Raw genomic sequence first — 25,753 nt, forward strand, 5'->3', positions numbered from 1 at the left:
CAAGGTCGAGAGATTTCATGTGTGAGCAAGCAATGGCTCTCAATGTTTACATGCCATGATCTCGTTATTCATCGGTCGCCATGCTGACTCAACTTTGAAGATGAATAAATACAGTCTCACGATAGGATGAAGGGTTGTCTTCTCCTTTCTTTGAACCAAAGATTTGCTTGCATCAAGCAGGCAAGATACAAAATCATTGACAAGGGCTCCTTGTGCACACTGCATACTTACTGTCAATCTGCCTTGTTGAAGCTTACTTCAAATCTCCAGATATAGTTCTGCATTTTAAAATTTCAACATTTTATTGTACAACGCTTCACAAGGATATCTCACTTCCAAGTTATAGTTTGATGGCGCACGAATGGGAGATAGCTATCTGGAATTAGGTGTGAAAGTACATGTCCGCTTCGCCCACATGCAGCAAAGCACCTGTCAAGCCTGGACCTTCTAGTGCTTGCCTAGGTACATACTCAGCGTGGTTAGCGTTGCTTGTTGTACGCTATGGTCCATTGACAACCCCGCTATGCAATACATAGTAACAAATCCGTACCTGCATTCACTGGAATCCCTGTCCTTACGTCAAACCCCCCAGCCTACACACGTGCGAAATACACCCGGCCTTTCGAGGTCCTTGAACGCCAAAAGGACATCTGTCGCTATTGAAGCCGTGACTGGCAACGGCGTACCCAGAAAACCATTGGTTATGGCACATTGATTTTTATCAAGATGCCTCTTCCATTAGATGACGTGCCGCCTGTGACGGATGAAAGCGCAAGCTTTGATCTGATTGCACACCGGTCGTCCGATCTCCTTCAAGCTATCGCCTTCAATGCCTATGGTGATCGCTGTGCTACGGGCTCCGTCGATGGCCAGATTCGCATTTTCAACCGCCGCAAGGATGGGATTTGGCAACTGTCCGACTCATGGAGCGCACACCCTGGGGAGATCCTCGAGGTGGGTTGTTCCGTCTTCTCACATCAAGACGTGGCTGTGATCACAGCACCAATTCATGGAACTCATGGCTGACCCGAGGAATCTTTTAGCTGCAATGGCTGCCACCTACAGTCTATCCAAACATTGTCGCCTCACTTGGAATAGAAGGTCGCTTCAAGCTCTGGGCGGAAGATGACACGGCTGCACCTGGAAGGCGCTTCAGTGCCAAGAACAACAACCCAAGGGCAGCATTCGAGAGCAGGTCCAACAAGTCGCCTTACCGTTCCTTTTCCATGAAGCACAATGAGGAGACCAGATACACTTACTTTGCATTCCTTTGCGCTGATGGTCGGCTCTCGGTACACGAGGGCGAGGAACCTGAGAATTTGGCAGATTATTCCGAGGTTGATGAATTCCAAGCTCTCCCCAAGCCAAGTCGCGGTGAGGAGACCTGCTTCAAGGTCCGTTTCGACCCAAATCCGGAGCCATGTTACAAGGCCCTCAGAGCAGGTGTCCCGACAGACGCACTGAGTCTCGTGGTTGCTGGCATGACCACAGTCAAGGTCTTTCGATCACGGGATATTGTGGCTAGCTCCTTTGGCGCAGCCACGCGAGCCAGGGAGTTTTACCAAGCAATTGAGATCAAGGGACATAGAGGTCTAGTTCGCGATGTTGCTTGGGCACCTGGAAACTTCCGTGGACACGACATGATAGCCACGGCCTGCCAGGATGGCTTTGTAAGAGTGTTCCGAATTGATACGCCGTACAACAAGGATGATGGTAGATCTTGGGCTGTAGCAGACATTACGGGCAAGGACAAGGCAGAGACAGCAGGACAAGCTGGACCCTCTACGCCGGCACAGAACAACAATCAGCCCAAAGGGCCTCAACAGGCACATTCAGGTATAAGAGCCGAGCTGGACAAGTCGGGAACTCACGCCGAGAGGTCAAACACGGGTCAAGTGGGTCAGATCAACCACACTGTTCGTGAGTTGTCGAAGCTGGAGAGTCATCGATCACCCGTCTGGAGAGTTGGATTCGATGATGACGGTCAAATCCTTGGAAGCGTTGGCGATGAAGGGAAGTTAATGTGCTACCGTCAAAAGGCAGATGGGACATGGGCGAAGAGCTCGGAGCTGGGTATGATGAAGCAAAGACTCGTCATACCACAAAATCTTTCTGGTTGAGGTGTTGAATACCCTCTCGTTTCCTTCATGTGTTCTTCACACTTGTATTAGATACCCAACGTCCAAGAGTAGGTTATGCTTACGACGTTCACGTTCTGGTTTCTTTTACTCTTTTCAAGATAGTTCTTTTTACTGTCGGGCGTGGTACAGTACGTTCAGTACGCAGAGTCTTGGCCCTTGTCCATTGCGAAGTTACAAGAGTAGAGGACTGATGTTTATACATTGTCAAACAAGAAGATCAAACTGGTTATACCGTGTCCACTAACTTTTGCATGCTGGCACTGGAGAATGATCAAGTCTATCATTTCTATTAGAGGAAACGTTCTACACATTAGAATGTTCCTTTCCAAGACCAGACTATTTGGAGGCCGCACGTTCGACCGTCGGATCTGCGTTCTTGACGAGCATCTGGACATAGTCATCGAACCATACGCCCGCCTTGGGAGCACCCGCCAGACCACACTCACCGTCACTCTCGCCGCCGGGCTTGACCCACACGAGACTGTCCACGAGGGTGTTGTTGATGGTCGTGCCGGGCACGGCGCCAAAGCCTGAAGGGGCAACATTGCACCAGTCTCCCCACTCGGCCCTCGCGCCATACTGAGCGACGCGGCCCTGGTCAATGATGAAGCGCGCAGGGAGGCCGTTGGCCTCAAGATGCGGCGCCAATGATGACGCGTAGTGCGACTCGTCATACGAGTTGCTGTACTCTGTGTAGTTTTCACGCGGGTTGGCCAGGAACGGGTTGTAGTTGGACACGTTGGTCGAGAAGCCGCGGATCTTGGTATTATTACCTGCCTTTTGTACCACCTCGGCAAAGATCTTGGCGGCTGGAAGATAAAATCTGTTAGTCACTAATCATCTACACATGTGTGAATCAAGGTAGATGCTTACCAGGCTCAAGGTTGTCATCCCAACCCAACCAACCGCCGTGGGCCGCATCAATGTAGAGGTTGACATTGCTAAACTGCAGGCTCGAGATGGCATATGCGATGCCCTCCTTGTACGTGTCGGCGGCATTGGCGCAGAATTCGACGCCCATGTTGGTCACGAGGTTACCGAGAGAGTCGGGCTCCAGGACAATGGCAAAGGTGAGGTCAGTGGCGGCGGCGACCTTTTCGGCATAGGGCTGGATGAACTCGGTCTTGTAAATCTCGAGGCCATTGTCGGCGCTGCTCAGCTCGCCCGCGCTCTCGCCGGCGCTGCAGTCGCGGTCCGGCAGGTTGTAGAGCACCAGGCCGACAATCTGGTCGACGCCCGTTGCCGCCTTGGCCGCGCGCGCCGACGCGACGGCCGCGTCAATGTTGCTCAGCCCGGCGCGGTCCGTGATCCAGACAAAGGTCCCCACGTCCTGGATGGCCCGGACCTTGGCCGCGTTGGCCTCGTCGCCTTGTTCCACAAAGGCGTCGTATGTCTGCTCCAGCTTGGTCGCCCAGGTCGGGTTGGCAAACAGCTTCTTGCCCGTGAACGGGTTGGTGTCGGTGCCATTGCTCCTCAAGAGGCGCTTTGGTACTTGGGGAAAATGCGGCAACGCCGAGACACTGGCTGCGGCCGCGCACAGCGTGAGCAATGTGGTGGCAAGCATCTTTGGCTATGACTCTAGAGGACTCTGAAATTTTTTAAGGAAAGGCTAGAACTCCTGAGAGACTCTGGTTCAAGAGAAATACTAGAGTCGTCGCTACTTTAGGGCATTTGACAGGCATGATCGATCCTTGATGTGGTTTACAGGACTCTTATATGTAAGGTCACTCAAGAGGACGACATGCCACGTTTGTTTCTCGGAGGCAAATCCACCGCTCGCTCAGGAGAGTAGAATGACACCATGGTCGATCGCTAGACATGGTACAGGCCAGAGCATACTCAGATTACTAGAGCCGCACGGGAGGCTCTCCGAGTTTGGGTGTGCTTGCCAATGCTTTAATCAGGGGGCGACTTTAGATATATAGGCCAAGCACTACATCTTGCCGGGCGTTTAATCTATATGGTGACATTCACTATAAGAAATCCCGCTCTTGCCGTCAAGGTGAAAATGGTTGCAATAAGCTTAACAAAGAAAAGGGTCGTCGCGTATAGATTAAAAGGGCTCTCGCTTAACCGGCGCGGGTACCGAACGGCTATTCTTGGCCTTCTTTCCCCTTTGAGCCATCAAGAGGGAGAGATAGATCTTGCCAAGCATTGAGTTTCATGCAACCTTTAGGCCGAGATCTGCATAGAAGACGTGATGTTGCTTTTCAAGTAGAAGGAATGAGGAGTCTAGAGTGTATGAAATACTTGTTTTGATCATTGGGCATCATAGAGGTTATTTCCGTCATTCCCAGGCTAAAGATCTAAAAGGCGATAAGTCTCAACTATATTAGCAAGTATTCAGCCGCAGAGTTGATTAGTCTTGATTGGGACGGCAAATAAATAATCAAAAATCCCGTTTAATCATTCGAGAATGACATGTGACGTTCTCCATACGATAAGATAGCATGCTTAAAACTTGTTGCTCTAATTATTCTCTCGAGTTCGGCACATTGGCGCAGATCTTTTCTTCATAACCAGAATGGCATGATATCTGTGGCAGAATTGTTGCCCTTGTAAGCAAGGATCGGGAAGTAAACGCCATGGCTGTATGAAGTCGTTGATTGGAATGAGCCGAGGAATTCATATCTGGTTACCGCTTTCGAGTATCTAACTATGTGAGAACATATCCACCGTCGATCAAAATATCGCTTCCAGTCGTATAGGTCGACGCATCGCTAGCAAGGTATAGGAACAAGCCCTTGATCTCCTTGACGTGGCCCTGCCTGCCCAAGACAGCCATGCGGTACGCCTCGTTGAGCGCAGAAGGGCCCGCGCCCATCTTTGTGTCAAAGAAGCCGGGCGACACGATATTGACACGCGCAAATTCCCTCCACTCGCGGGCCAAGGACTTGCCAAATTGGGTGACAAAGGCCTTGGTGCCATTGTAGACGGGCTGGTCGACGGGCACGTTGACAATGTGTCCGCTGATGCTTGCCGTGATGATGAGGTTGCCGGTGCCTTGACGCTTGAACACCTCGCCGGCATACTTGGCACAGTAAACGACGCCATCGACTAGCCAGAGATGTTAATGCATTGCTCAAGATTTATACGTTCAAACTACCATACCGTTTACAGAGAGTTGCTTCTTGTACTCATCTAGAGTCTGCTCCAAGATTGGTTTCGAAATTGACATGCCTAGTAGTCATTTGTCAGTCCTACGGGGACTTCTCATTGCCAGCGAGAGGGAGGGGGTCATACCAGCATTGGCAACGAATATGTCTATTCTTCCAAAGTCCTTGACAACCTGTGCTATTGCTGATTGTACGGCCTCGGCATTTGAAACTTTGTAGCATCAGTCAGTCGAAAGCGCACTTTCAGTTCTTCTTGGAAATAGCGCTTACCATCAACCTTGTAGGCATTCGTCTTGATGCCATGTGTACTAGCCAAGGACTCTGCCTTGGCGATGGCAGCATCGTTGCTAAGAGATGATGATCAGCTGTGTTACTTGCAGCGTATTGTCGGGATCGTAATCGGCGAAACCTACGAGTTATAAAAAAGAGCTACATGGGCACCCGCTTCTGCGTATGCCTCGGAGACAGCACCGCCAATGCCCTCAGCAGCGCCCGTAACGACAGCAACCCTTCCGTTTAGCTTGAACTGCTCAATGACATTTGTAGGCGTGTTTGGAAACGGCCGCGGGAATCCGTCGCGGATAGTTGTGCAATCATCTACTGACATGGACATGGTGAGAAATGTATTCTTGGTCGATTTCGCTAGCGGTTTGTTTTGAGGGTTCAAGTGAAGGAAAAATTGAAATGAGGCTGGCTGTATTTATTTGCCTTCTATAAATATCGTGTATCTAGAGATGAAAACGGACCCCTTCAAGACTTGCCGTGCTCGGCGACACTGCTCCGAACGCCAAATGCTTGTGCTCCAGGTGTCGAGATCGACGTCGATTCGTGCGGTTCTGGGGATCCATTATACTGCTTGATTTGGCGCTATTGATGGGACCGAAGCGCTTAACGGGCACACAAACCTGGGGTATCTCAGCGGAGACAATTGACTTATAGTACTCCTAGGACCCCACAGTATAGTACCTACAGTGATGAGGAGTTTCTTTCAATGCATCCACCCCATCAATGCCACCTGATCGTGAGGAATAATTGACTCTTCTCCGCACTTTGCTTTGCTTGGCAATGTCGGACCACTGAAAGCCGATGCATCTGCGCACTTTGAGCTCCCCGGCAGCATGTGGGCTCTCTCAATGTTGCCCAAACGTCACGGGAGTCTGGTGTCGGAGCAGCGTGTGCCGACACTGGGCCTAAGCTGCATACATTGGGGGCATAAAGCAATGAGATTACAGCCCAAGCTGTCAACAGCCGACTGAAGTATCACGCCATTACACCAGACTTATTGCCCATCGCTTTGTAGTATTACCCAAAGATGGAGAACCCTTCAGTCCTGCTCTATGGGGCCCTCACAGCCAAGGTAGAGGACAGACCCATTCCCACAATCAGTGACCCCCACGATGTCATTGTACAAATCGCATACACTGGCGTCTGTGGCAGCGATGTAAGTTATTAGTCGGGACACTTTGTTCTATACTCCATTCTGATGGATTAACACTGCCGCTTCGTCAAGGTCCACTTCTGGCTCCATGGCGGCATCCGGACGTTTGTCTCGGCGTCGGCTCCGTTGGTCATGGGCCACGAGGCGTGCGGCACCGTACACGCCGTCGGCTCGGGGGTAACCACCCTCCAACCCGGGGATCGGGTCGCCATTGAGCCGGGCGTTCCGTGCCGACGGTGTCCGCGTTGCAAGGCCGGGCGATACAATCTCTGTTCTGGCATGGCCTTTGCCGCGGATTCGAATTCGCTCACGCACGGGACTCTCACCAAGTATTTTAAAACTTCGGCGGACTTTTGCTACAAGATTCCAGATAATCTGCAAATGAAGGAGGGCGTACTATTGGAGCCTCTGGCCGTTGCCGTTCACGCAGTTCGGCTTGCTGATGTCAAGCCGGGACAGCGGGTGGTGGTCTTTGGTGCCGGCACCGTAGGGCTCTTTTGCGCTGCTGTGGCCAAGGAGTTTGGGGCATCAGTAGTGGTGTCCATCGATCTGCTACAGAACAAGCTCAATGTCGCCAAGGAGCTGTTGGGGTCTGATATTGGCCGGACCTGGATGCCAAACACTTCATCCACGCCCGAGCAAAACGCAGAACAACTCAGAACCGACCATGGACTGGGAGATGGCGCAGATGTTGTGATTGACGCCACGGGCGCGGAGCCCTCGGTGCAAACAGCCATGTACGCCCTATCGCGAGGTGGCACATATGTGCAGGCTGGCATGGGCAAGAGAAAGATAGAGTTTCCCATTGCTGAAGTCTGTGAGCGAGAACTAAGCATCAAGGGTTGTTTTCGCTACGGGCCCGGGGATTTTGAACTAGCCATGAGTCTTGTGCAGCGAGGCAGGATTAACCTTGCAACTCTGATTACGGGAGAGTTCCCGTTTGAAAAGGCATCCGAAGCATGGGAAAGTACCTCGAGAGGCGAGGGTATCAAGAATGTAATCAGAGGTTCGGCTTGAGTTTTGACAAGTTCATGCCATTCTTTCAGAGTTGTGCAAACAAAAGCACAATATTTGTAGGAAGGTCTATCCAATAGTTTGTTCAATTAAATTTCGGACTCTCTGGTTTCTCGCATCACCTGAGACTCCTCATCAACACTCCAGACCGTTATTGTAGGAGCCATGAGCTTTCCCCTCACCTCATCGCCGTTGGGAATATCATTTGCTTCTGCTCGTGCCAATGCAGCCTCCAAAGTGGTCTCTACACCGCTCTCTACATGCCGTCTCGCGATTCGAGCTTTTGCTACTTGGACATCCACGTCTACAAACCAAGACTCGTCCACAAGTTGATTGATTTGCCGCCACGGTTCTTCGTCGTAGAGTAGCCAATTGCCCTCCAGAATGACGGTTGAGACAGTAGGAGGTATAGCAATATCGCGAGGAATCGGGTCTTTTGTCGCATGGTCGAAACTGGGGGCATATATGGTAGCGGGTGTGGTCGCGTCGACTGTGCTGGAGGTTCGCAGTTCAGTGAAGAGCGCGACTGCACCATCGGCATCAAATGTCCATGCCGCGCCGCGACGGGCATGTGCTTCCTCTGCGTTGGGGAACGTATCCAGCTTTGCGCGTGTATAGTGAAAACCGTCCATCGGCACAACGGTTGCAGAGTCTTCGTGGAGGGCATTCAGTCGTTGTGCGACTTCCCGGGCAATGGTGGATTTCCCAGAGCCTGGCGGTCCTGCTAGAGCTATGATAATTCGCCATTTCTGGGAGTCTGTACTGTTCTGGGTTCTGGCTGCTTGCTGCAATGCGACGGCGCGTTGAGTGAGCAATGAGTAAACGGATTCCATGACTATATCTTTCGTGAATCGTCAGACTCAGTAACGTTTGACTGCTTCGCTGTTGGTCACGGAAACGAAAACGTCTCATATCAGACTTTAGCACTAGATTTCCATATTCCCTTCGCCCAAATTCTACTATTTCATTCCAGGATTGGCTAGTGACTCTGTAGATGTTATGCCTGACAACTGGATCTAAACCTCCTTCTTCTTGTTGGGTACATGATACATTCCAAACACTGTGTATGAGCATGTATGAGTATGATCGGAGAGGCGTGTGCCGATGTGGAACCAATAGCCCGCACCCATCCCTCGTCGGCTGATGTATACTATGTCGGAGTACACTGCTCCGATGGTGGAGTATCGCACTTGTCAGCAGTATAGTCGATCTAATGCAAGGCGCATGCGGATCATGTCAATGGTCTGATGCGGTGCAGTCTGTTTGCCACTACTTCCAAATGATGATTTCCACTGACTCTGAAAGAAGACAATCCACTTGTATGGCAATCATATTTAGGCGCACACCTTTATGGAAGCAAGCATTCAGCAGAGTGACCCCATGTAAACTATCATTGTCGTCTATTTCCTGTCTTATAGGCATCCAACTCTTTATACTGCCAGAAGAGCACAACCATAATCGGAAATTCTCATACTACAACCATTCATCATGGAGCGTTCAGAACTCACTTCACGGGTCATTCCCCTGATGAGCCTGAGCACGGGAACTTCGCCACTGACGGCGCCCTTTCAGCAGAGCGCAGGCCTCTCTGCCGCCGAGCGAGCAATGAACCGCTTCCGGGTCCACGGCAACGCCATCGTGACGGGCGGCGGCGGCGACCTGGGCTTCACGGCCTGCCGCGCCCTGCTCGAGCACGGCCTCGGGGGGCTCGTCATTTTCGATCTGGACCCGACGTCGACGGCCGACCGGGTCGCGGCTCTGCAGGCCGAGTTCCCCGAGGCCAGCGTCTCGTTCCAGCGGGTCAACGTGACGGACGCCGACGACGTGGCCCGCGGCGTCGCGGCCGTGGTGCGGGCGCTGGGCAGCGTCGACGTCCTGCTCGCGTTTGCCGGCGTGGCCTCGTGCGCCCACGCCACCGACGTCTCTGCGCACGAGTGGCGGCGCGTGTTTGACATTAACACGACGGGCTCTTTCCTCTGCGCCCAGGCCGTCGCCAAGGCGCAGGCCCAGCTCGGCAAGCCCGGGAGCATTGTCTTTGTGGCTTCCATCTCGGCGCACCGGGTCAACTTTCCTCAGCCCCAGGCCGCCTACAATGCTTCCAAGGCGGCGGTGCTCGCCACGGCCAAGTCGCTGGCTGCCGAGTGGTCTCGGTACGGCATCCGGGTGAACAGCATCAGTCCTGGGTACATGGACACCATACTTAATGAGGGAGATGGACTCAAGGTGGCGCGAGATACTTGGAACGAACGAAACCCGATGGGTCGGATGGGCGTTCCAGAAGAATTATGCGGTGCGGTTGTCTTGCTTGCGAGTCGAGCAGCGAGCTATATCACGGGTGCAGATTTGCTGATAGATGGAGGGCAAACTTTGTTCTGAGTTGATGTAAAATAAAGGTTCAAAAGAAGGTTGCTATTGGCATATAATACCGTAGAAACAGGTATAGATTTGAATTAGTCATGGCGGGCATCAATCCACCAGGATTGAAACATGAATTGCGTAGAAGCACATGGATATTCTTCTAGTGTAGCCTGAATCCCTATGAGGCGATGAATGAACTATATGCCACTGTCAGTTAGTTTGTCTGCCAGAGTCCTCACGTTGATGATCATTTTCAGTGAATACATTCGTTTCGCTGAATAATATTCCATTTCAAAGTCATAGTCAAATAAAAGATAACCCAGGGGAACGACCAGGCATGTCCCATATTGCGTCAGAATACCAACAGGGCCTAGCAGTGCCCAAGAAACCCCCACGATAGCCTCGCGACGCGAACCGCTTCGACCATGTCCGTCGGTCGACAGTGCTCCGATACTAATAACATGACCGGGGCCACGGCAAGGCAGTTTCTAGGTTAGTCTGGGGTAAGTAATTCTGGGGTCGAGGATCCGGGGGAACAGACGACCAATCATGTTGCCAGAGGAGAAACTCGAAGCCGGCCATCGTGGATCGCATGGTTGTTCCAGTCTCTGGTATGATTGATCGGTGGGCGGTGGTCTGATCTCCAGACTTGGAGTCAACAATTTCAGTACCTGGAAGCCAGCAAGAAGGTCCAGCCCGATCACTTCCGACATATCGGGATGTCTGCAGTGCACTACCAGACTCCTGGGTGCAGATAGATCTATATAAAGACCCAAGTGCCATGAATTGTCTAGCTGGAACTCTGAAGAAATCACAGAGCAGCGTCTCGTACCTTTTCCCCACCCCTGAACACGAAAATGGGTATTGCAGCTACAGCATCAACCGAAGCTGATACAGCTTACGGTCCCACAGGTAGATATATGTCTTTACACCTATATCGTACGTTCTACAGCCACCTAACAGCACCATAGGATACAAAGGATTACTTCGTGCGCCTCCGATTGTTATTGTAATGTCCTTGTTGGCAAGTATAGGAGGTATCCTGTTTGGCTATGACCAGGGAGTCATTTCTGGAGTGTTGGTGATGAACAACTTTGTGAGACAGCCATAATCACCTTACCCAAGCTAACCATGAATAATCAATTACTGACCCGCTCTTTTTCCCACCAACAGGTCAAGAACTTTCCCGAACTTGCCAACGACACGACTCTAAAAGGCTGGGCAGTTTCCGTGCTCACGCTCGGTGCCATGTTTGGTGCCTTTGCCAACGGTCCGATCGCTGACCATCTCTCGCGCCGATGGTCCATTGCCCTGGCCTCTGTGATCTTCATCATCGGCTCGGCCGTCCAAGCAGGAGCAGTCAATATTGCCATGATATTCGTTGGTCGGGCATGTGCCGGTTATGCCATCGGTATGCTGTCCATGGTTGTGCCCCTATACCTTAGCGAACTGGCCCCCTCGAACCTCCGTGGTGCCCTCGTCTCACTCCAGCAACTTGGAATCACACTGGGCATCATGATATCCTTTTGGATCGATTATGGGACGGCATATATCGGGGGCACCGGCGATGGCCAGTCAGAGGCAGCATGGAGACTTCCCCTAGCCCTGCAATGTCTGCCGGCACTGATCCTAGGCATTGGTACTTTGTTTTTGCCTTATTCGCCGCGCTGGCTCATGCTCAAAGGTAGGCAGGCCTGGACACTCGGAAGCCTCCTTGTATGTGAGCTGACATTGTTGTGTCTTTGATAGACCGCGAAGAGGAAGCAGTCATGGTGCTGACCAGAATGAGGCGTGTTCCTGCTGACGATTGGAGGCTCCAAAGAGAAATCCTTGAGATCAAAGCAGCTTCCGTGTTCGATAACGAAACCATGGCGGAACGTTACTCTGGCGTATCCAACTTCAGGGTCATGGTATCCCAGTACACTGAGCTCTTCGTCCAACGGCATCTGAACCGACGTCTTCTCATTGCATGTCTTCTTCAGATTATCCAGCAGTTTACTGGTATCAATGCGATTATTGTGAGACGGGTTCCCCTTTGACAAGCAGCTTCAAGTCATGAAGAAGACTGACTTTTGACTACACAGTACTACGCTCCAACCATATTCCAGAGCATCGGACTTTCTGGAAACTCGGTTGACCTCCTTGCAACCGGAGTGGTTGGCATCATCGACTTTGTCTCTACGATCCCGGCCATCATGTTCCTCGACCGTTGGGGAAGAAAAGGAGTTCTGCTGAGTGGAGCCGTTGGTATGGGTATATGTCAACTGATTGTCGGTACCCTGTATGCAGTTTATGAAAACTCTTGGGACGACCATAAAGGTGCTGGATGGGCGGCGGCTGTATTTATATGGTTATACATTGCCAGCTTTGCCTACAGCATCGGCTGTGTCAATTGGATTATGCCGTCTGAGCTCTTCCCTCCTGCGAACCGAGCGAAAGCCGTAGGTGTCGCCATCGGAACAAACTGGCTATCCAATGTAGGGACTCTGGCGCTCAAACTCGATGTACTTGCTCACTCTGCATAGTTCATTGTCGGCCTTATCACACCACGTATGCTCGCTTCGATTAGATACGGCACATTCTTCTTCTTTCTAGGTATGACCATTCTGATCAATGACTGGCACGTTACTAATGCTGGCAAGCTTTCTGCGTGATACTATTTGTCTGGGTGTATTTCTTCGTTCCGGAGACTCGTGGGGTCCGTATCGAGGAGATGGATAACCTGTTTGGCGGAAGCCAGGGCGAAGCTGATATTCAACGAATGGAGGCAATCAGACGGCGGCTCGGCCTCGACAACCCCTCAGAGCCGGAAGACAAGGCTACGGAAGTGCACGAGGAGCACGTTGACAAGACTTTCTAGCCATAGAAGCTAGATGCGGCCATGCTTCTGCATTGCCTAGGTGTCGCGATTGTATACATGCGATTCATTGTGATCATCATCAAGATTATGTACTCAACCATATCGCGTTCCAGTTGGGTTGCTGAACAACATGTCGCGAGGTATTCCGTCAAGAAAGTCCAGAGGTGTCTGATCTATGAGCATGCGGATGGTCGGATCGCCGTTATTGAAGTCCCCGTCGTTGAATCCATATCCTTGCCAAAGCGTCGCATCGTCGACTGGATTGTCCGTGAACATGTTTTCAATTAAGAACTGCTCATTCTGTACAGGTTCTGGCGCATCGTGCCCTTGCGGTGCAAGAGAAATGAGACTATGGTTCGGTTGAGACGCTCCCATTGATGAGAGATTTCTCTGTATAGAATCAATGATCTCGAGACAACGAGTTGCAGAGCTATTCTTCTTGGCCAGCACGCCAAGGCTGCTCCTAGATCTCGAGATCGAGATCTCCCATGCGGGTAGATCGAAGTGCTCAGGGGATTCTTTGCCGATGCGACTCACTTCTAGAATGAGTGTCGCTTGGAAAAGAAAGTAGGTGGCATACCAGCTGAGGCCCAAATGCAACATTGACTCATAGCCTTCGCAAAATGATGCCACGTCGTGGATTGTTTGCATGGCGAGCTCCACACACCGACGTTCAGCATCTAGTCTCGATGCAACAAAGGGGTGATTTAGTTTGCTTCCGCGCCAGAGCAGTATTCGGAGATTTTGCTGTTTCCAAAGAACCATGGATCGCGGGCCTAGGAACCAGCTTGGGACATCAGTCGAGGCAAAGTAGCCGGGAAGTGCATCTTTCCATGCCATGAGCTTTCCGTCTATAGCTTCAGCCACCTGATACTCGATGCGGGCGCCTGCAGTTTTTGCCATTAAAAATTCACTGTAGAGCTCACTAGCTATCCTGGCGAGTTCGGCTTGGGCGACAATGGCAGAATAGGGAGTTGGATGATCAACTTCTCGGACGATCCCGGTACCAAGATCATTATCCTGATGCTCCACATTTCGCGGAAGACGAGTATCGAAGAAGACATCAGCAGCAGTCGGGGGGCGTCCAGTGGTGATGTTGAAACCGCTATCGAAACAGTAGGTGGTCCAGAACAGCTGCCTCCGCCTCTCGAATATCATGGTGTCCGCAGCATTCGGTATTTCTCTGTGAAGACCTAAACCAAAGGCTATACGGTATGCAATCCCCATGAGGTTGTATGCTGTATTCGGTCTATCCCTTTTTTGCAGATAATTTCCCATGAGCAGAAATGCCTGAAGCGTTTCTATGGTCCCGGACTCGAGCATGGATATAGACATGCGACTCCTGGCCGCTGAGTAATAAGGAGAATGTGTTTGAACAGTAGTATGGTCCGTGGCCGACACCCAGTGTCCGATGGCAAGTACCATGTAGTACATGATACTCCAAGTTGACCGCCTTTTTGTGCGACGCCAGTCACTAGCTGCCTTTCTTCGAAATGTTTTCTCGTGAATGACAGGATATGACGTGTTGTAGAACAAGAAATAAGCGTCAATGAAAAGGCTTGCCACAGCGGATGAGGCCAGATCTGGGCGGTCGAATTCCTCATTGACCGACGGCGACGGCTTACTCGGTGAAGCAAGAGACGCATTGGTCCCGGCTAGAACTGTGGGAAGCAACGTGGCGATCTCCTGCAACAGACTTGAACCGGAGCTACTGCCCAAATATCCCGATTCGGACGTGGAGAAGGCTCCCATACCGTCTTCGTGATTGCCAAATGATGGACTCTCCTCATTCCCTGTAGCCGGCGCTGCCTGCAATGAACTGTCCTCATGCCACTCATATCTTGCCTCTCCATCTTCCCCCTCCTGGTCGGCCTCGGTGCCAGAATAGTGGGATTGGTTTCCTGACGGGTCATTCTGTGCGGGATTATTGAGTTTTGCCAATGATTCCTCGATATCTAGATCCGGGTTGAGCGAGCGAAGTAGGGTCTCGAGTTGTGAACATCGCAATTCAGCAGCATCCAGGTTCTTCCTTTTGAGGGGAGTTCGCTCAATGGGTTCTAGAATAAAATTGCATTGCTTGCCGATCCGGGCGCATCGTATGCAAGGCTCATCGTCGAGCGGCTGATGGCATCGCACTTTCGACCTCTTGCAATTTTGACATGCAAAAGCCCTTCTTGACCCATCACTCATTGTCACCCAGGGCGATGATAATCCGTGGGCCAACGAAACCCATTCAAGACATGAAAGCTCAGGATGAAGCCTCCAAGTACGAACCGGGATCCTCGAGCAACTCTGGTGGTTCCCGAGGCAGCGCCAGTGTTCGTAGGCGGGATGTGAAAAGAAAACCCAACCGCCACTAGTAAAGGCAAGCACCAGGGAAGAAGATGACAGCGTCGAGATTGGATAACAAGAAAAAAAAAGAACAGAATTGAGTATTGATTTTTGGCGGGAGCGGAGATTGGCCACTCGAGACTAAAAGGTGGGGATCACGCCGCAACAGCCTAGCGAACAAGACCAAGCACAGATTCCAATTCCAAGAAGTCATCGAACGAAAGAGCTTGTATAGGATTTCTCGAAATGTAAATGTCTGATTTACTTCGGAATTACGAAAGTATAGGGAAGTCTCATGTCTATAAGCATACTCTTGGGGCGCTCATGTAAGTTGCGCAACATAATTTACAAGAATTGCAGTTTGAATCGGATTATAAACATTCGAATATGACTTTCGCTTTGTGTTGTATACGGAGTGGTATAAGGAAAATGAATCAATAAATAAAAGTCAGAATATAAGAAATACACGAGACGAGAGACTGCTACATAATTTTCATGACTTGTCTTCTTTTTTACTTAAATTATTCTTGTAAGAATATTCAAAATATCAAATTACATGCAAAGCATTCGTGTGTATATTTTCGCTCAGTCAGTGTAAATAGAGTCAAAAATGTGATTATATTGTTTATGCTTAGCATCGAATATATTCCGTGGGGGCCTCGGTATGGGTTTTATCAATGTTTCCACGTAAGGCCATCATCATCGTGGTCACCTTCTTCGTCCCGGTATTTTCGTCGCTCTAGTAACCTTGACAACAGTCCTGACTGCAAAGGGGACTGAACTCGAGCGATCACATGGCTTCTCATTCCACCTCGTTTGGCTCGAGGAGAACAATTGTCATAGTGATAATCAACCATGTTCAACGCCCATTGAAGTCTTCTTCTAGAATGCTATCAACTGCCTGGGTTTAAACTGAAGCCATTGCTGGAGTACTCTCATCATGGCTATATTTGTCGTTATCGTGGGCGCCTGAGTCTTGACTGCCGCTTAATGATCGTGATTTCTGGATGCTTGCCAGGCCTGTTTATAAGCGTCGCGCTGGGCTACCCTTGGTCTTTTTTCTTCTACTTCTTTTTCTTAAGCATCACTTGCCTTTTCTTTCACTTACCTTTTCGTTGAAGGTAATACGGCGAGAAGATCTGATGAAACCACTCTCATCTCGCAACAAGAGGTGTCGTCTTTCGTCTCAATGTCTTGAGGGTTGAATAGTGAGGACAAAACATCCGCTAGAACATCGGCTCTAAATTCGGGGCGGTTGATTGACTAAAACCTAGGTAACCTAGCGGGGTTGTCCCAGCAAGGCAGCCGACCTGCACTGGCTGGATCTCTCAGTCCGGCTGTCTAAAACAAGCCCCAGCCCAGCCCCAGAAAAGGCGAGTGGGTAGGAGCGGTACAGATTTCCTCATCCGGTCGAATGGTTGTTCTTGATTACAACATTGAAGAATGGCTTGTGAGGGGAGACTTCCAAAGGTACATAGTATGGTCGAGAGGGCGCAAAAGATTAGTTGAAAGATGAAGACTCTACGATCCAAGTAGCGACCTCACAAAATTTCTTTACGCGATCATATAGGACCCGGAGCGAGCGCAGACTGTAATAGGGTCGGTAGAAACTGTTTTTGGCGAACCAGCAAGAGGCGCAAGTCGGCCGACCTCTCTCTGTATTGATTAGTAGCAGTATACTTAAGCGCCCGAATCAGAGATGGACGCCAGAGTCGACTTGACCCACTGCCTCTTGTGTCATTTATTGAATACCCCGCCTGCCCGCCATCGGTGGAGATCATGGAATGAACAAGCTCGTGAACGAAACGCGGGGCACGAACATTGTTGGTGGGAATTAATATTGGACGCTGTCCTTTTGTCAATTTTCCATCCTACTCTTTATAAGCTCTTCTGTCCTTTTTCTCTATTTCTTTTTAAAGACTCTTCAGTCTCTCTTGATCTTCCTACTACAGTTTCCCACAACTCCAAACACAACTCCGATCAAGATGGTTCCCTCTATCAAGCTCTCCTCCGGCCATGTAAGACATACCTACTGCTGGCGCGAATATTCTGGACCAAATTAGCTCATACATTGCAGGACATGCCCGTCGTCGGATTCGGTATCTGGAAGGTCCCCCGTGAGACCTGTGCCGAGACCGTCTACAACGCCATCAAGCTGGGTTACCGTCACTTCGATGGTGCCTGGGACTATACCAACAGCGCCGAGGCCGGTCAGGGTGTCCGACGTGCTATTGACGAGGGCTTGGTGAAGCGAGAGGAGCTCTTCATCGTCTCCAAGCTCTGGAACAACTACCACAAGCGCGAGCATGCCCACCAGCAGGCCAAGCTCGAGCTCGAGGCCTGGGGTCTTGACTACCTCGACCTCTTCCTCGTCCACTTCCCCATTGCTCTCGAATTCATCCCCTTTGAGGAGATTCGATGGCCCTGCTTCTGGACCGACAAGGAGCAGACCAAGCCCACCCCCTTGGCCAAGGTCCCCATCTCTGAGACCTGGAAGGCCCTGGAGGACCTCGTCAAGACTCCTGAGAACCCCAACGGCATCTTCAAGTCCATTGGTATCTCCAACTTCCACACCCAGCTGATCTACGATCTGCTGTCGTACGCCAAGATCCCCCCTGCCGTCCTCCAGATCGAGCACCACCCCTACCTGACCCAACCCGAGCTCATCAACATGGCTCAGGAGAACAACATTGCTGTCACTGGCTACTCCACCTTTGGCCCGGCATCATTCATTGAGCTGAACAACGCCAAGGCCAAGGAGGTCAAGCCTCTGTTCGAGGTTGACCCCGTCAAGGCGGCTGCTGAGAAGCACGGTGTTACCCCTGGCCAGGTTCTCCTCCGATGGTGCACACAGCGCAACATCATTGTCATTCCCAAGTCCAACAGCGTGGACAGACTCAAGCAGAACCTCGAGTCTACCTCTTTCGACCTGACTGAGGAGGAGATCAAGGCGATTGCTGCTTTGGACATTGGCCTTCGATTCAACTCCCCCGGCGCCCTGGGAAGCGCTCGTATCTTCACTTAGAAAGATAGTAGGCGTGACGTCATATACGAGACATGATACCTTGCGTAATATTTTAGATAATTGAGAATTTCAAGACATTCAGACAACATTGAATGGCCCCTAACCGACATCTGACTGGAGTGCATGGTACAAATGTGCAAATTGTGTATACCTGATATCGTCCTTCTCAAGCACCAACTACCATACACCACAATGACTCAAGATTTAAGTATGTGCTCCTACTTGAAACAATCATATCTTGCATACTCCTTTGTATCACATCTGAATTTCGTGGGACTATTCTCGAATTTTCTTGATCAGAAGTCTGGTCAGAGTGGTCGGTATCATGCTGGGAACCATATATATAGCTTCGTGCCACACCAAGGTAATAAGGGGCCAATTTGTGGTATCTTTAGAAAGACTCTCCATTAGGTATGTAATCCGGGGGAAAGGTAGTAACGGTAGACGTCATTAGCTTGCCAATTGATGTAACCAAGACGAATTTTCAAATTGGGAGGACTTTTCCGGCTTGCAACATATCTATTAGTCTGTCTAGACTCTGGACGATATGGCCGCCTGGCAAGCCGTTCAGCGAGTCACTAAATGATTCACGACGTACACCATCAACATGTGAGCGAAGATCTTTTATCAATCAAGACGATCAAAGATAGTATTTTAGAAGATGAAAAGGTGGATGGAAAATGTTGTTTTGCATATTGCGTCCTGCACTTTTCTGTTCCAAAAGAGTAACTCTAACCACGCGCCACGGATCAGCAACATTAAGTAGACCTCTTTCTAAACTAGGTACCTATACGCACCGCCACAGATTCACTACTACGGTACGACGAGGACCCCGCGTTACACCCCGCGAATACCTTTACGTAGGTTCACCACTTTTTTTTTTCTACAACGCGTATCCGAGGCGCGTCTCATTTACAGCGACATTTCTCACGCTCAAAGCTCAAGGAGTAGACGGAACGCAACAGTACTTGCACCACAGCCGATCAATTGAGCCATGGCGCTGCCTCTTCCACCCGGTCTGGTACCTACAGAGGTTGCCTTTCTCTGTGAAATGGAACTGGTCACAATCGTGCCGCGGCAAAGGCTCGAGTCCATCCCGCTTCTCACAGTAAATCTCTCTAGCAATCACCTACAATCTTGCCGCTCAAGTTGCGCGGGTAATTATAGTTGCTGACCGGGGCACTGCTTCCCATCGCTTTTTGCAGGGCGCAACACCAGTACTCCGACCACCTCACCGGGCCGACATCCCCCTCTGGCTCGCACTGCTGCTCAAGAAGCAGAAACGCGCCAACATTGTGCCGCCTGCCTGGCTTCACGCCGCCTCCCTCGCCGACATTATCCAACATGAGACCACCGTGGACCCGGAGGCCTTTTCCCCGCCACCTCCCACCGTGATGCGCTCCGACGGCCGCGGCGGTGCTCGGTCCTTTGGAAGCGACGGCAAGGGCGATCTCGTTCTCTCCCCGCCCTTTCTGCCCTCGTGCGTTGCCGCCAGTCCCTCGGCCTACCTTCCCTACCACTGGCTCGAGCTCGCCGAGACCCTGCTCGCGCACGCCTCCGACGACATACCCACCGCCGCCGAGGTCCGGACGCTGCTGCGGGACCTGCAAGAGGTGCGCGCCGCCAAGATGCGCGGCAGCACGACGCAGCTCGAGGGCGGCGGCGGCGTCGTTGGCTTGCGCGGCGTCGGCGCCATGGAGTTGGCCGAGAGCCGGGGCTTCGTCGTCGGCGTGGTGGACGGCGTGCGCAAGCTCGGCGCCAGCGTCGAGGCCACACGGCGCGAGGAGGAGGAGAGAGGCGGCGGGGATGACGCCTTTGACGACGAGGACGAAGAGATGGGCTTTGAGTAGAAGCCTGCTTGAACAAGCCCTTGCATGATCTTGGCATTTCGTTGCGGAAAAACAAAAAGGCATCTCGATTTGCTATCTCTATTTCGCTCTAATGGGAACACAGCTGCGCAAGCCCGTTAGGACCCTGAAGTCGACTTGCCGCCTCTTCGCAGACCAACCTCTTCAGCTCTGCCAAGCTCCCTCGGACGTGTTCCTCTTCCATTGGCCTCCCCTCTTCCGTTCCAGGGAGCACCAGGCTGATATCATTCACCGAGAGTTCCTCACCACCAATTTTGAAGACACGATGTACGAGTTCCAAGTACTTACCTATCCACTCATCGGTTTCTGTTCCAACATCGTTCTGCGGGTGGCGAGGAATCATTGGTCTTTTCTCATCGACCAAGACTTCTTCCCAATCAACCTGAAAGACGCGATGTATGAGCTCCAGATATCGATCTGTCCAGTCGTCAGTCATTGTCGGTTCAACCACTGTCTGCACAGCAACATCAGGAGTTGGGCTTGTAATGACAATATAATCTTCACCACCGAGGATCTCGCAAGGTCTTGTCGGCAGCGGTTCCAAGATCGGAACCTTTTCTCCGTCAACAGTGATGCGATAGCGCTCGCGCTGGGCATAGAAATTGTCCCCGCTGATGTGCTGAGCCCACTGGTGCATCATGACTGTCTTGGTCAATACTACCTTCTGCTCCAGATCCAGCACCTCGTGCTGAAGAGGTGACGCCTTGGGCTCAAAAGGGGATAACTCATGGCCCAAGAAGACGGCCTGCTGCTGCAAGTAGAGAAGGCCGGTTAGTATAGCCCGAGGCCAACCAGTTACCATCCACACCGGGTGGATGATAGTCAAGCTCAGGATCAACCACAGAAGTGGGCGAGCATACCCGACCATATCGCCCACGATATAGGACCTTGACCAGCTGGCTGGCCCGTCAAGAGCCAAGAGTCGCTGGAAAGACATTTCTGTGAATGCGTATATACGAACCAGTGAAAAAAATCGCAGATATAATGTCGGACGTATACAGACCTGAGGTTTGGCCAATAACACGAAAAGTCAATCCAGCAATAGTCGCGCTCAAGTATCTCTAATATAGGCGCAAAACTACTTGATGTACTCCCTTGAGGACCTTGGCCTGTCATTGTCCAGTCTATGAAAGCCATTGTCAGGTATTGATACAAACAATGAAGGCGCATAAAGGCATTACAGCACGTCATAATGGCAGACTCGTCTTGTCTGATCTTTGTGTCACGTGAGATCGCATGTTTCCCCTATCGTGACTTGCCAATTGAAATTCGAAATAAGGAATTTGGGGTAGCAGGTGCAGAGTCGCGCCTGTATAGATTGCTATCTACCTATCTATCAAAGGGAGTATAGTCCTTTACCCTGGAAATACATAATGGTCCCTAACTCATCTTTCCTGACGCCGGGGAGTAATCCAAACCATCAAAGCCACTCAAAGCCCAAGTACGCCGTTCCGAAACAATCGAGTCTAGAAAATGTAAGAAAAGTCTGAACCACAGCTACATAGTACACAAATGGTACATCCACACAATACGCAGTGCGAGGATGAAACTGGTCGTTCGCATCAAGCAGCCTTGATCTGCGTAATACCGTCTGCGGCAGTGTCGACAACCTGGAAACCATCGGCATTACCGGCTCCAGTGGCGGCTCGGGCATAAGCATCGTCGCTCCTGTCCAAAAGGACATCCATATCCTCATCACTAAATATGCGATCACCACCAGAATGCTGATAGACCTCGCCATCCTTGAGAAGCAAGGCCCTCAGGGTCTCCTTGTCGAGCTCCTCCTCATGAGGGTCAAGCTTTTGGCCCATACTCTTGAAACCACCCTTTTTGATGACCAGCTTCTCCAGACGCCGCTTGGCATCCGCGCTTAGTAGTAGCTCCTCCTCGACGGTGCCCTTGGTTGCTAGGCGGTAAATGATGACTGGGCGGGTTTGGCCAATGCGGTGGCATCGATCCTGTGCTTGGAGATCCTGTTGAGGATTCCAATCACTGTCGAAAAGAATGACGGTATCAGCAGCGGCCAGATTGATACCTTGACCTCCAGCCCTCGTCGAGAGTAAAAAGACCTTGTAGTCTGGGTCTTCATTGAAGTTCTGGATCTGTTCACGGCGGTCCGTCTGTGCTACACTGCCATCGATACGGCATACTTTCCACTTTCGTAGATCGGCACAATAGTCGTGCAGAATATCAAGTTGCGTCTTGAATTGCGAAAAGATCAAAACTTTGTGGCCGCGCTCAAACAGAACGGGCAACAAGCGATCCAAGAGGAGCATCTTGCCGGAAGAAGTCACAATGCTCTCATCGATAGCCAATTCTGCATCGTAATTCCAGGGGTTATAGAAGTTGTGAGGACTGTTGCATACGAGTCGGAGTTGCATAAGCGGATTGCCAAGTCTCTTCTCCTTGATTTGCATTTCTAAAACGGTCCGGTCAGCATATATACTTGAGGCAACATTCAACAATCACTTACTGGCAAGGTCCAGCGTGGCAGCACGAATGGCTTCCTCCTCATTTTGAGGATACTCGTCACTGTCATCTTGCTTTTGTGCAGCCTCCATTTCTGCTAGCAACTTGGCCTCAAATTCGTCGTCATCCAATTTATCTTCATCCAAGTCGTCAGAAACGTTGTAGGTGGTAACGCCCCGTTTCGGCCGGCCACGGCCACGGCGACTATTCGCAGGCGTCGACTGCCGGCTCGACTTCGTACTCTTGGGCTCTGGAAAATCGACCTTTACTTCACTCTTCCTTTTACGGCCCGCCACAGATCCACTCGCCGTGCCATTCATCATGGCTTCGAATGCATTCTTTTTTGGGCGGCCACGACCCCTTTTGCCCACTGGCGAAGAGGCATCGCTAGCCTCTGGAGAAGGGGCCTCAGATGCAACAGCACTGCTGGCAAGTGATGCCTGACGACTCGATCTCCTAGAGTTGACTGCAGTATTGGTAGCGCCCGTCAGCCGCTCGACGACTTTATTCTCCAGATATGACCGCGTATCGGTGCCTTTGTCGCTAATCACATTGTAGAGATCAGTCTGCTCCCTTGTCATTGGCGCATACAACACATATTCGCGCTTCTTGGGAAGGTAATTGGCGACATCGGCTTTGATGCGGCGTAGCAGGAGCGGCTGGAGAACCTTGTGGATCTTCTTGACCAGGTCTTGGTTTTCCCGGTTGCCAATGAATTGTTGCGTACCTTGCTCGTCAGCAAGATCAGTAAAGTCGAACCAAATCTCGAAAGCTTCCCAATTGAGAAACGTCTCCGGCATGAGGAAATGTAACAAAGACCACAGCTCTTTCAAATTGTTCTGAAGAGGCGTGCCGGTGATGAGGAACCGGGATGCAGACTTGAACTGCTGCAGTTCTCTGAAAAGCTTTGCATCCGCGTTCTTCAGTCTGTGTCCTTCGTCCTAGTAACTCGTAAGCATTGATCAAGACAACGGGCTGAGGATGAGCATTTCTTGATTACGTACGACAATGATACAGGCCCAGTCAATTTTGGACAGAGTTGCATGGTCTCTCAAGATCATTTCGTAGCTGGTGCAGACCACGGGAAAGCCGGCCAAGGCACTACCAGTGGTACCTTTTCTTTTGTAGTTCTTATTGATCTTGTTTTTGTAAATAGCCTGGCGCTCTTCGGGCTTGCCATGATATAGTGCAAATGGGATGGACGGAGTCCACTTTTGGAATTCATCTTGCCAATTTGACAGAGTGCTGAGCGGCGCAATGATCAAGTGAGGGCCGTAGTATGCTTCCTGCTCTCGAAGTAAAGCCACTAGAGAAATAGTCTGTATGGTTTTGCCTGCCAATTGTTCAATTGCTGTGTTTGTTTGCGATGAATTTAAAAACTTACCAAGGCCCATCTCATCAGCCAGGATACCGCTCATGCCCTGCAACATGATCTCAAACATCCAAGTCAATCCCTCGAGTTGATAGTCGCGCATGACACCACCAGTCATGATTTTTGGTTGCTTTTTGAGCTCGACGCCGGCATCGGTAAGGGTTTGATTGTCAAAATTTCGACCAACACGACCCAATGCTTTCGTCTTTTGTGTGAGAATGTCACTGAACACAGAGCTCTTGCGCAGCAATTCGTCAAGCTCCTTGGCCTTCTGAGCGCGTTCACTATGGCTCAATTCCTCCTTCTTGCGACGGCTGCGAGCCAGTGTCGCAAGACGCTTTGCCTCGGCTCGGGTATTTTCTGCTCGAGCCTTTTTTTCCTCGGTGAGCATATGCTCAGTAGCAAAATTTGACATGCTACCCATCTTGGCGTGGTCAGAATCCCCCGTTGTTGAAGGAGATGTGGCCGCGCTTGTGGGAGGGCGCGAGGGAGGATGTGAGAGCGAAGAGTCCAGATCCGATGACGAATCTGAACCCATTGTATGATTAGACAAGTGAAAAAGTTCAGCTGCAAATAATTAACAAAAATTTAATGTAGAAAGCATCAGTAGCACAGTGATTGGCAAATGAATTTCTGGCCTGGTAACAGAAGAAAGAAAAAAATTAACGAGTTCTCTGTATTTGGAAACCCGGCAACGTGCATGGGCAGGCACCCTCATCAGGTAGCCAGAAATGATGATTTCACCGATCTGATGCGCATGTCCTAGCGCGTCAGGTTAAATCGGCAGGACGCGAAATGGCAGCGGTGTCACGCGTTAAGTGGCATGGAGGTGACATCGCTGGACTTGTCCGCTTGCAGACAAGAGCCACGAGCCTGTCCGAAATCAGTCGTTGGAACCCCACAGGTGCACTAAAATCCACCCACTACTGCCTAAAGCGAACCCTCCTAACTTGCCACCTAGGCACTCTGGCAACGCCAAACAGACGCCGGACTTTCTATCGGACCTGCTGAAACCACTCCCGAGGTGCCTCGTCATCCCCGCCCCTGCTGACACCACCATCATCCCCCATTCTTACCAGCCTACTATATAAATAGGCAACCCTCAACTTTACAACATCATCAACAACGCGGCAGTTTCGCAGCAGGACTTCGAGTGGCTCCATTTCAAGATGGCTTCCGCTCCCCAGAACTACTACGAGCTGTACCGCCGAAGCAGGTACAGCGCCACCTCCTGCTTGCTCTCCCTTTTGATTCGCAGTGGCTAACCCTCCGCCTGTGTCGCGGAACAAACAGTGTCGGCGTCGCTCTCACAGACACTCTAGATGATCTGATTCAAGACCACCGCATCGACCCTCAGCTGGCGATGAAGATCCTGGCCAACTTCGACCGGGCCATTACGGAAGTTCTGCAGGAGAAGGTTCGCTCGCGATTGACTTTCAAGGTAAATTACACCCAGCAAGCAGCAGCTGTGCCTGCTTCTTTCAAGACGACTTTTGTTTGATGCGGATCTTGCTCAACACTGGCTAACCCACATTCTGCATGCAGGGCAGTCTCGATACATACCGATTCTGCGACGAAGTTTGGACTTTTCAGCTCAAGAACGTAACTTTCAAAATGGACAATGGACAGAACAATGTCCAAGCTGACAAGGTTAAGATTGTGTCCTGCACCGCCAAGCCTACAGGCACCTAGAGAGGAGAAAGAGACGAAGCGGAAGCACAAGAACGTGCCACTAGGTGGGCAACTCGATACGGAGAAGAG

General features: G+C 51.0%; 13 protein-coding genes across 13 annotated transcripts; 7 read left to right on the forward strand and 6 right to left on the reverse strand.

Annotated features, from left to right (window-relative positions):
• Positions 1 to 726: 726 nt before the first annotated feature.
• Positions 727 to 2,120, forward strand: PFICI_04517 (uncharacterized protein; the record flags this gene model as incomplete). Its single annotated transcript, XM_007833098.1, has 2 exons — positions 727 to 954; positions 1,044 to 2,120. 2 exons carry the CDS (start codon positions 727 to 729, stop codon positions 2,118 to 2,120), a joined length of 1,305 nt encoding a protein of 434 aa, XP_007831289.1.
• Positions 2,121 to 2,477: 357 nt separating this feature from the next.
• Positions 2,478 to 3,705, reverse strand: PFICI_04518 (Endoglucanase-6B; the record flags this gene model as incomplete). Its single annotated transcript, XM_007833099.1, has 2 exons — positions 2,478 to 2,950; positions 3,015 to 3,705. 2 exons carry the CDS (start codon positions 3,703 to 3,705, stop codon positions 2,478 to 2,480), a joined length of 1,164 nt encoding a protein of 387 aa, XP_007831290.1.
• A 1,092-nt stretch (positions 3,706 to 4,797) lies between these two features.
• Positions 4,798 to 5,870, reverse strand: PFICI_04519 (uncharacterized protein; the record flags this gene model as incomplete). Its single annotated transcript, XM_007833100.1, has 5 exons — positions 4,798 to 5,198; positions 5,253 to 5,321; positions 5,385 to 5,468; positions 5,528 to 5,604; positions 5,671 to 5,870. 5 exons carry the CDS (start codon positions 5,868 to 5,870, stop codon positions 4,798 to 4,800), a joined length of 831 nt encoding a protein of 276 aa, XP_007831291.1.
• Positions 5,871 to 6,569: 699 nt separating this feature from the next.
• Positions 6,570 to 7,712, forward strand: PFICI_04520 (putative D-xylulose reductase A; the record flags this gene model as incomplete). Its single annotated transcript, XM_007833101.1, has 2 exons — positions 6,570 to 6,698; positions 6,768 to 7,712. 2 exons carry the CDS (start codon positions 6,570 to 6,572, stop codon positions 7,710 to 7,712), a joined length of 1,074 nt encoding a protein of 357 aa, XP_007831292.1.
• Positions 7,713 to 7,798: 86 nt separating this feature from the next.
• PFICI_04521 (uncharacterized protein) lies at positions 7,799 to 8,542 on the reverse strand (the record flags this gene model as incomplete). Its single annotated transcript, XM_007833102.1, has 1 exon — positions 7,799 to 8,542. The coding sequence occupies one exon, from the start codon at positions 8,540 to 8,542 to the stop codon at positions 7,799 to 7,801; it is 744 nt and encodes a 247-aa protein (XP_007831293.1).
• Positions 8,543 to 9,197: 655 nt separating this feature from the next.
• PFICI_04522 (uncharacterized protein) lies at positions 9,198 to 10,085 on the forward strand (the record flags this gene model as incomplete). Its single annotated transcript, XM_007833103.1, has 1 exon — positions 9,198 to 10,085. One exon carries the CDS (start codon positions 9,198 to 9,200, stop codon positions 10,083 to 10,085), a length of 888 nt encoding a protein of 295 aa, XP_007831294.1.
• Positions 10,086 to 11,079: 994 nt separating this feature from the next.
• Positions 11,080 to 12,927, forward strand: PFICI_04523 (uncharacterized protein; the record flags this gene model as incomplete). The annotated part of the gene is made up of 6 exons (XM_007833104.1): positions 11,080 to 11,163; positions 11,241 to 11,751; positions 11,817 to 12,085; positions 12,152 to 12,544; positions 12,593 to 12,662; positions 12,710 to 12,927. The coding sequence occupies 6 exons, from the start codon at positions 11,080 to 11,082 to the stop codon at positions 12,925 to 12,927; spliced, it is 1,545 nt and encodes a 514-aa protein (XP_007831295.1).
• A 93-nt stretch (positions 12,928 to 13,020) lies between these two features.
• On the reverse strand, positions 13,021 to 15,117 carry PFICI_04524 (uncharacterized protein; the record flags this gene model as incomplete). Its single annotated transcript, XM_007833105.1, has 1 exon — positions 13,021 to 15,117. One exon carries the CDS (start codon positions 15,115 to 15,117, stop codon positions 13,021 to 13,023), a length of 2,097 nt encoding a protein of 698 aa, XP_007831296.1.
• Positions 15,118 to 17,243: 2,126 nt separating this feature from the next.
• Positions 17,244 to 18,283, forward strand: PFICI_04525 (NAD(P)H-dependent D-xylose reductase xyl1; the record flags this gene model as incomplete). The annotated part of the gene is made up of 2 exons (XM_007833106.1): positions 17,244 to 17,276; positions 17,336 to 18,283. 2 exons carry the CDS (start codon positions 17,244 to 17,246, stop codon positions 18,281 to 18,283), a joined length of 981 nt encoding a protein of 326 aa, XP_007831297.1.
• Positions 18,284 to 19,277: 994 nt separating this feature from the next.
• Positions 19,278 to 20,133, forward strand: PFICI_04526 (DNA replication complex GINS protein PSF2; the record flags this gene model as incomplete). Its single annotated transcript, XM_007833107.1, has 2 exons — positions 19,278 to 19,391; positions 19,489 to 20,133. 2 exons carry the CDS (start codon positions 19,278 to 19,280, stop codon positions 20,131 to 20,133), a joined length of 759 nt encoding a protein of 252 aa, XP_007831298.1.
• An 88-nt stretch (positions 20,134 to 20,221) lies between these two features.
• Positions 20,222 to 21,088, reverse strand: PFICI_04527 (uncharacterized protein; the record flags this gene model as incomplete). Its single annotated transcript, XM_007833108.1, has 1 exon — positions 20,222 to 21,088. The coding sequence occupies one exon, from the start codon at positions 21,086 to 21,088 to the stop codon at positions 20,222 to 20,224; it is 867 nt and encodes a 288-aa protein (XP_007831299.1).
• Positions 21,089 to 21,713: 625 nt separating this feature from the next.
• PFICI_04528 (uncharacterized protein) lies at positions 21,714 to 24,530 on the reverse strand (the record flags this gene model as incomplete). Its single annotated transcript, XM_007833109.1, has 4 exons — positions 21,714 to 22,570; positions 22,625 to 23,561; positions 23,625 to 23,953; positions 24,005 to 24,530. 4 exons carry the CDS (start codon positions 24,528 to 24,530, stop codon positions 21,714 to 21,716), a joined length of 2,649 nt encoding a protein of 882 aa, XP_007831300.1.
• A 631-nt stretch (positions 24,531 to 25,161) lies between these two features.
• PFICI_04529 (Transcription initiation factor IIA subunit 2) lies at positions 25,162 to 25,684 on the forward strand (the record flags this gene model as incomplete). The annotated part of the gene is made up of 3 exons (XM_007833110.1): positions 25,162 to 25,208; positions 25,286 to 25,433; positions 25,538 to 25,684. The coding sequence occupies 3 exons, from the start codon at positions 25,162 to 25,164 to the stop codon at positions 25,682 to 25,684; spliced, it is 342 nt and encodes a 113-aa protein (XP_007831301.1).
• Positions 25,685 to 25,753: the final 69 nt, after the last annotated feature.

This window comes from Pestalotiopsis fici, assembly GCF_000516985.1.
Source record: "Pestalotiopsis fici W106-1 unplaced genomic scaffold PFICI_Scf_3, whole genome shotgun sequence".
Classification (NCBI taxonomy): Eukaryota; Fungi; Ascomycota; class Sordariomycetes; order Amphisphaeriales; family Sporocadaceae; genus Pestalotiopsis; species Pestalotiopsis fici.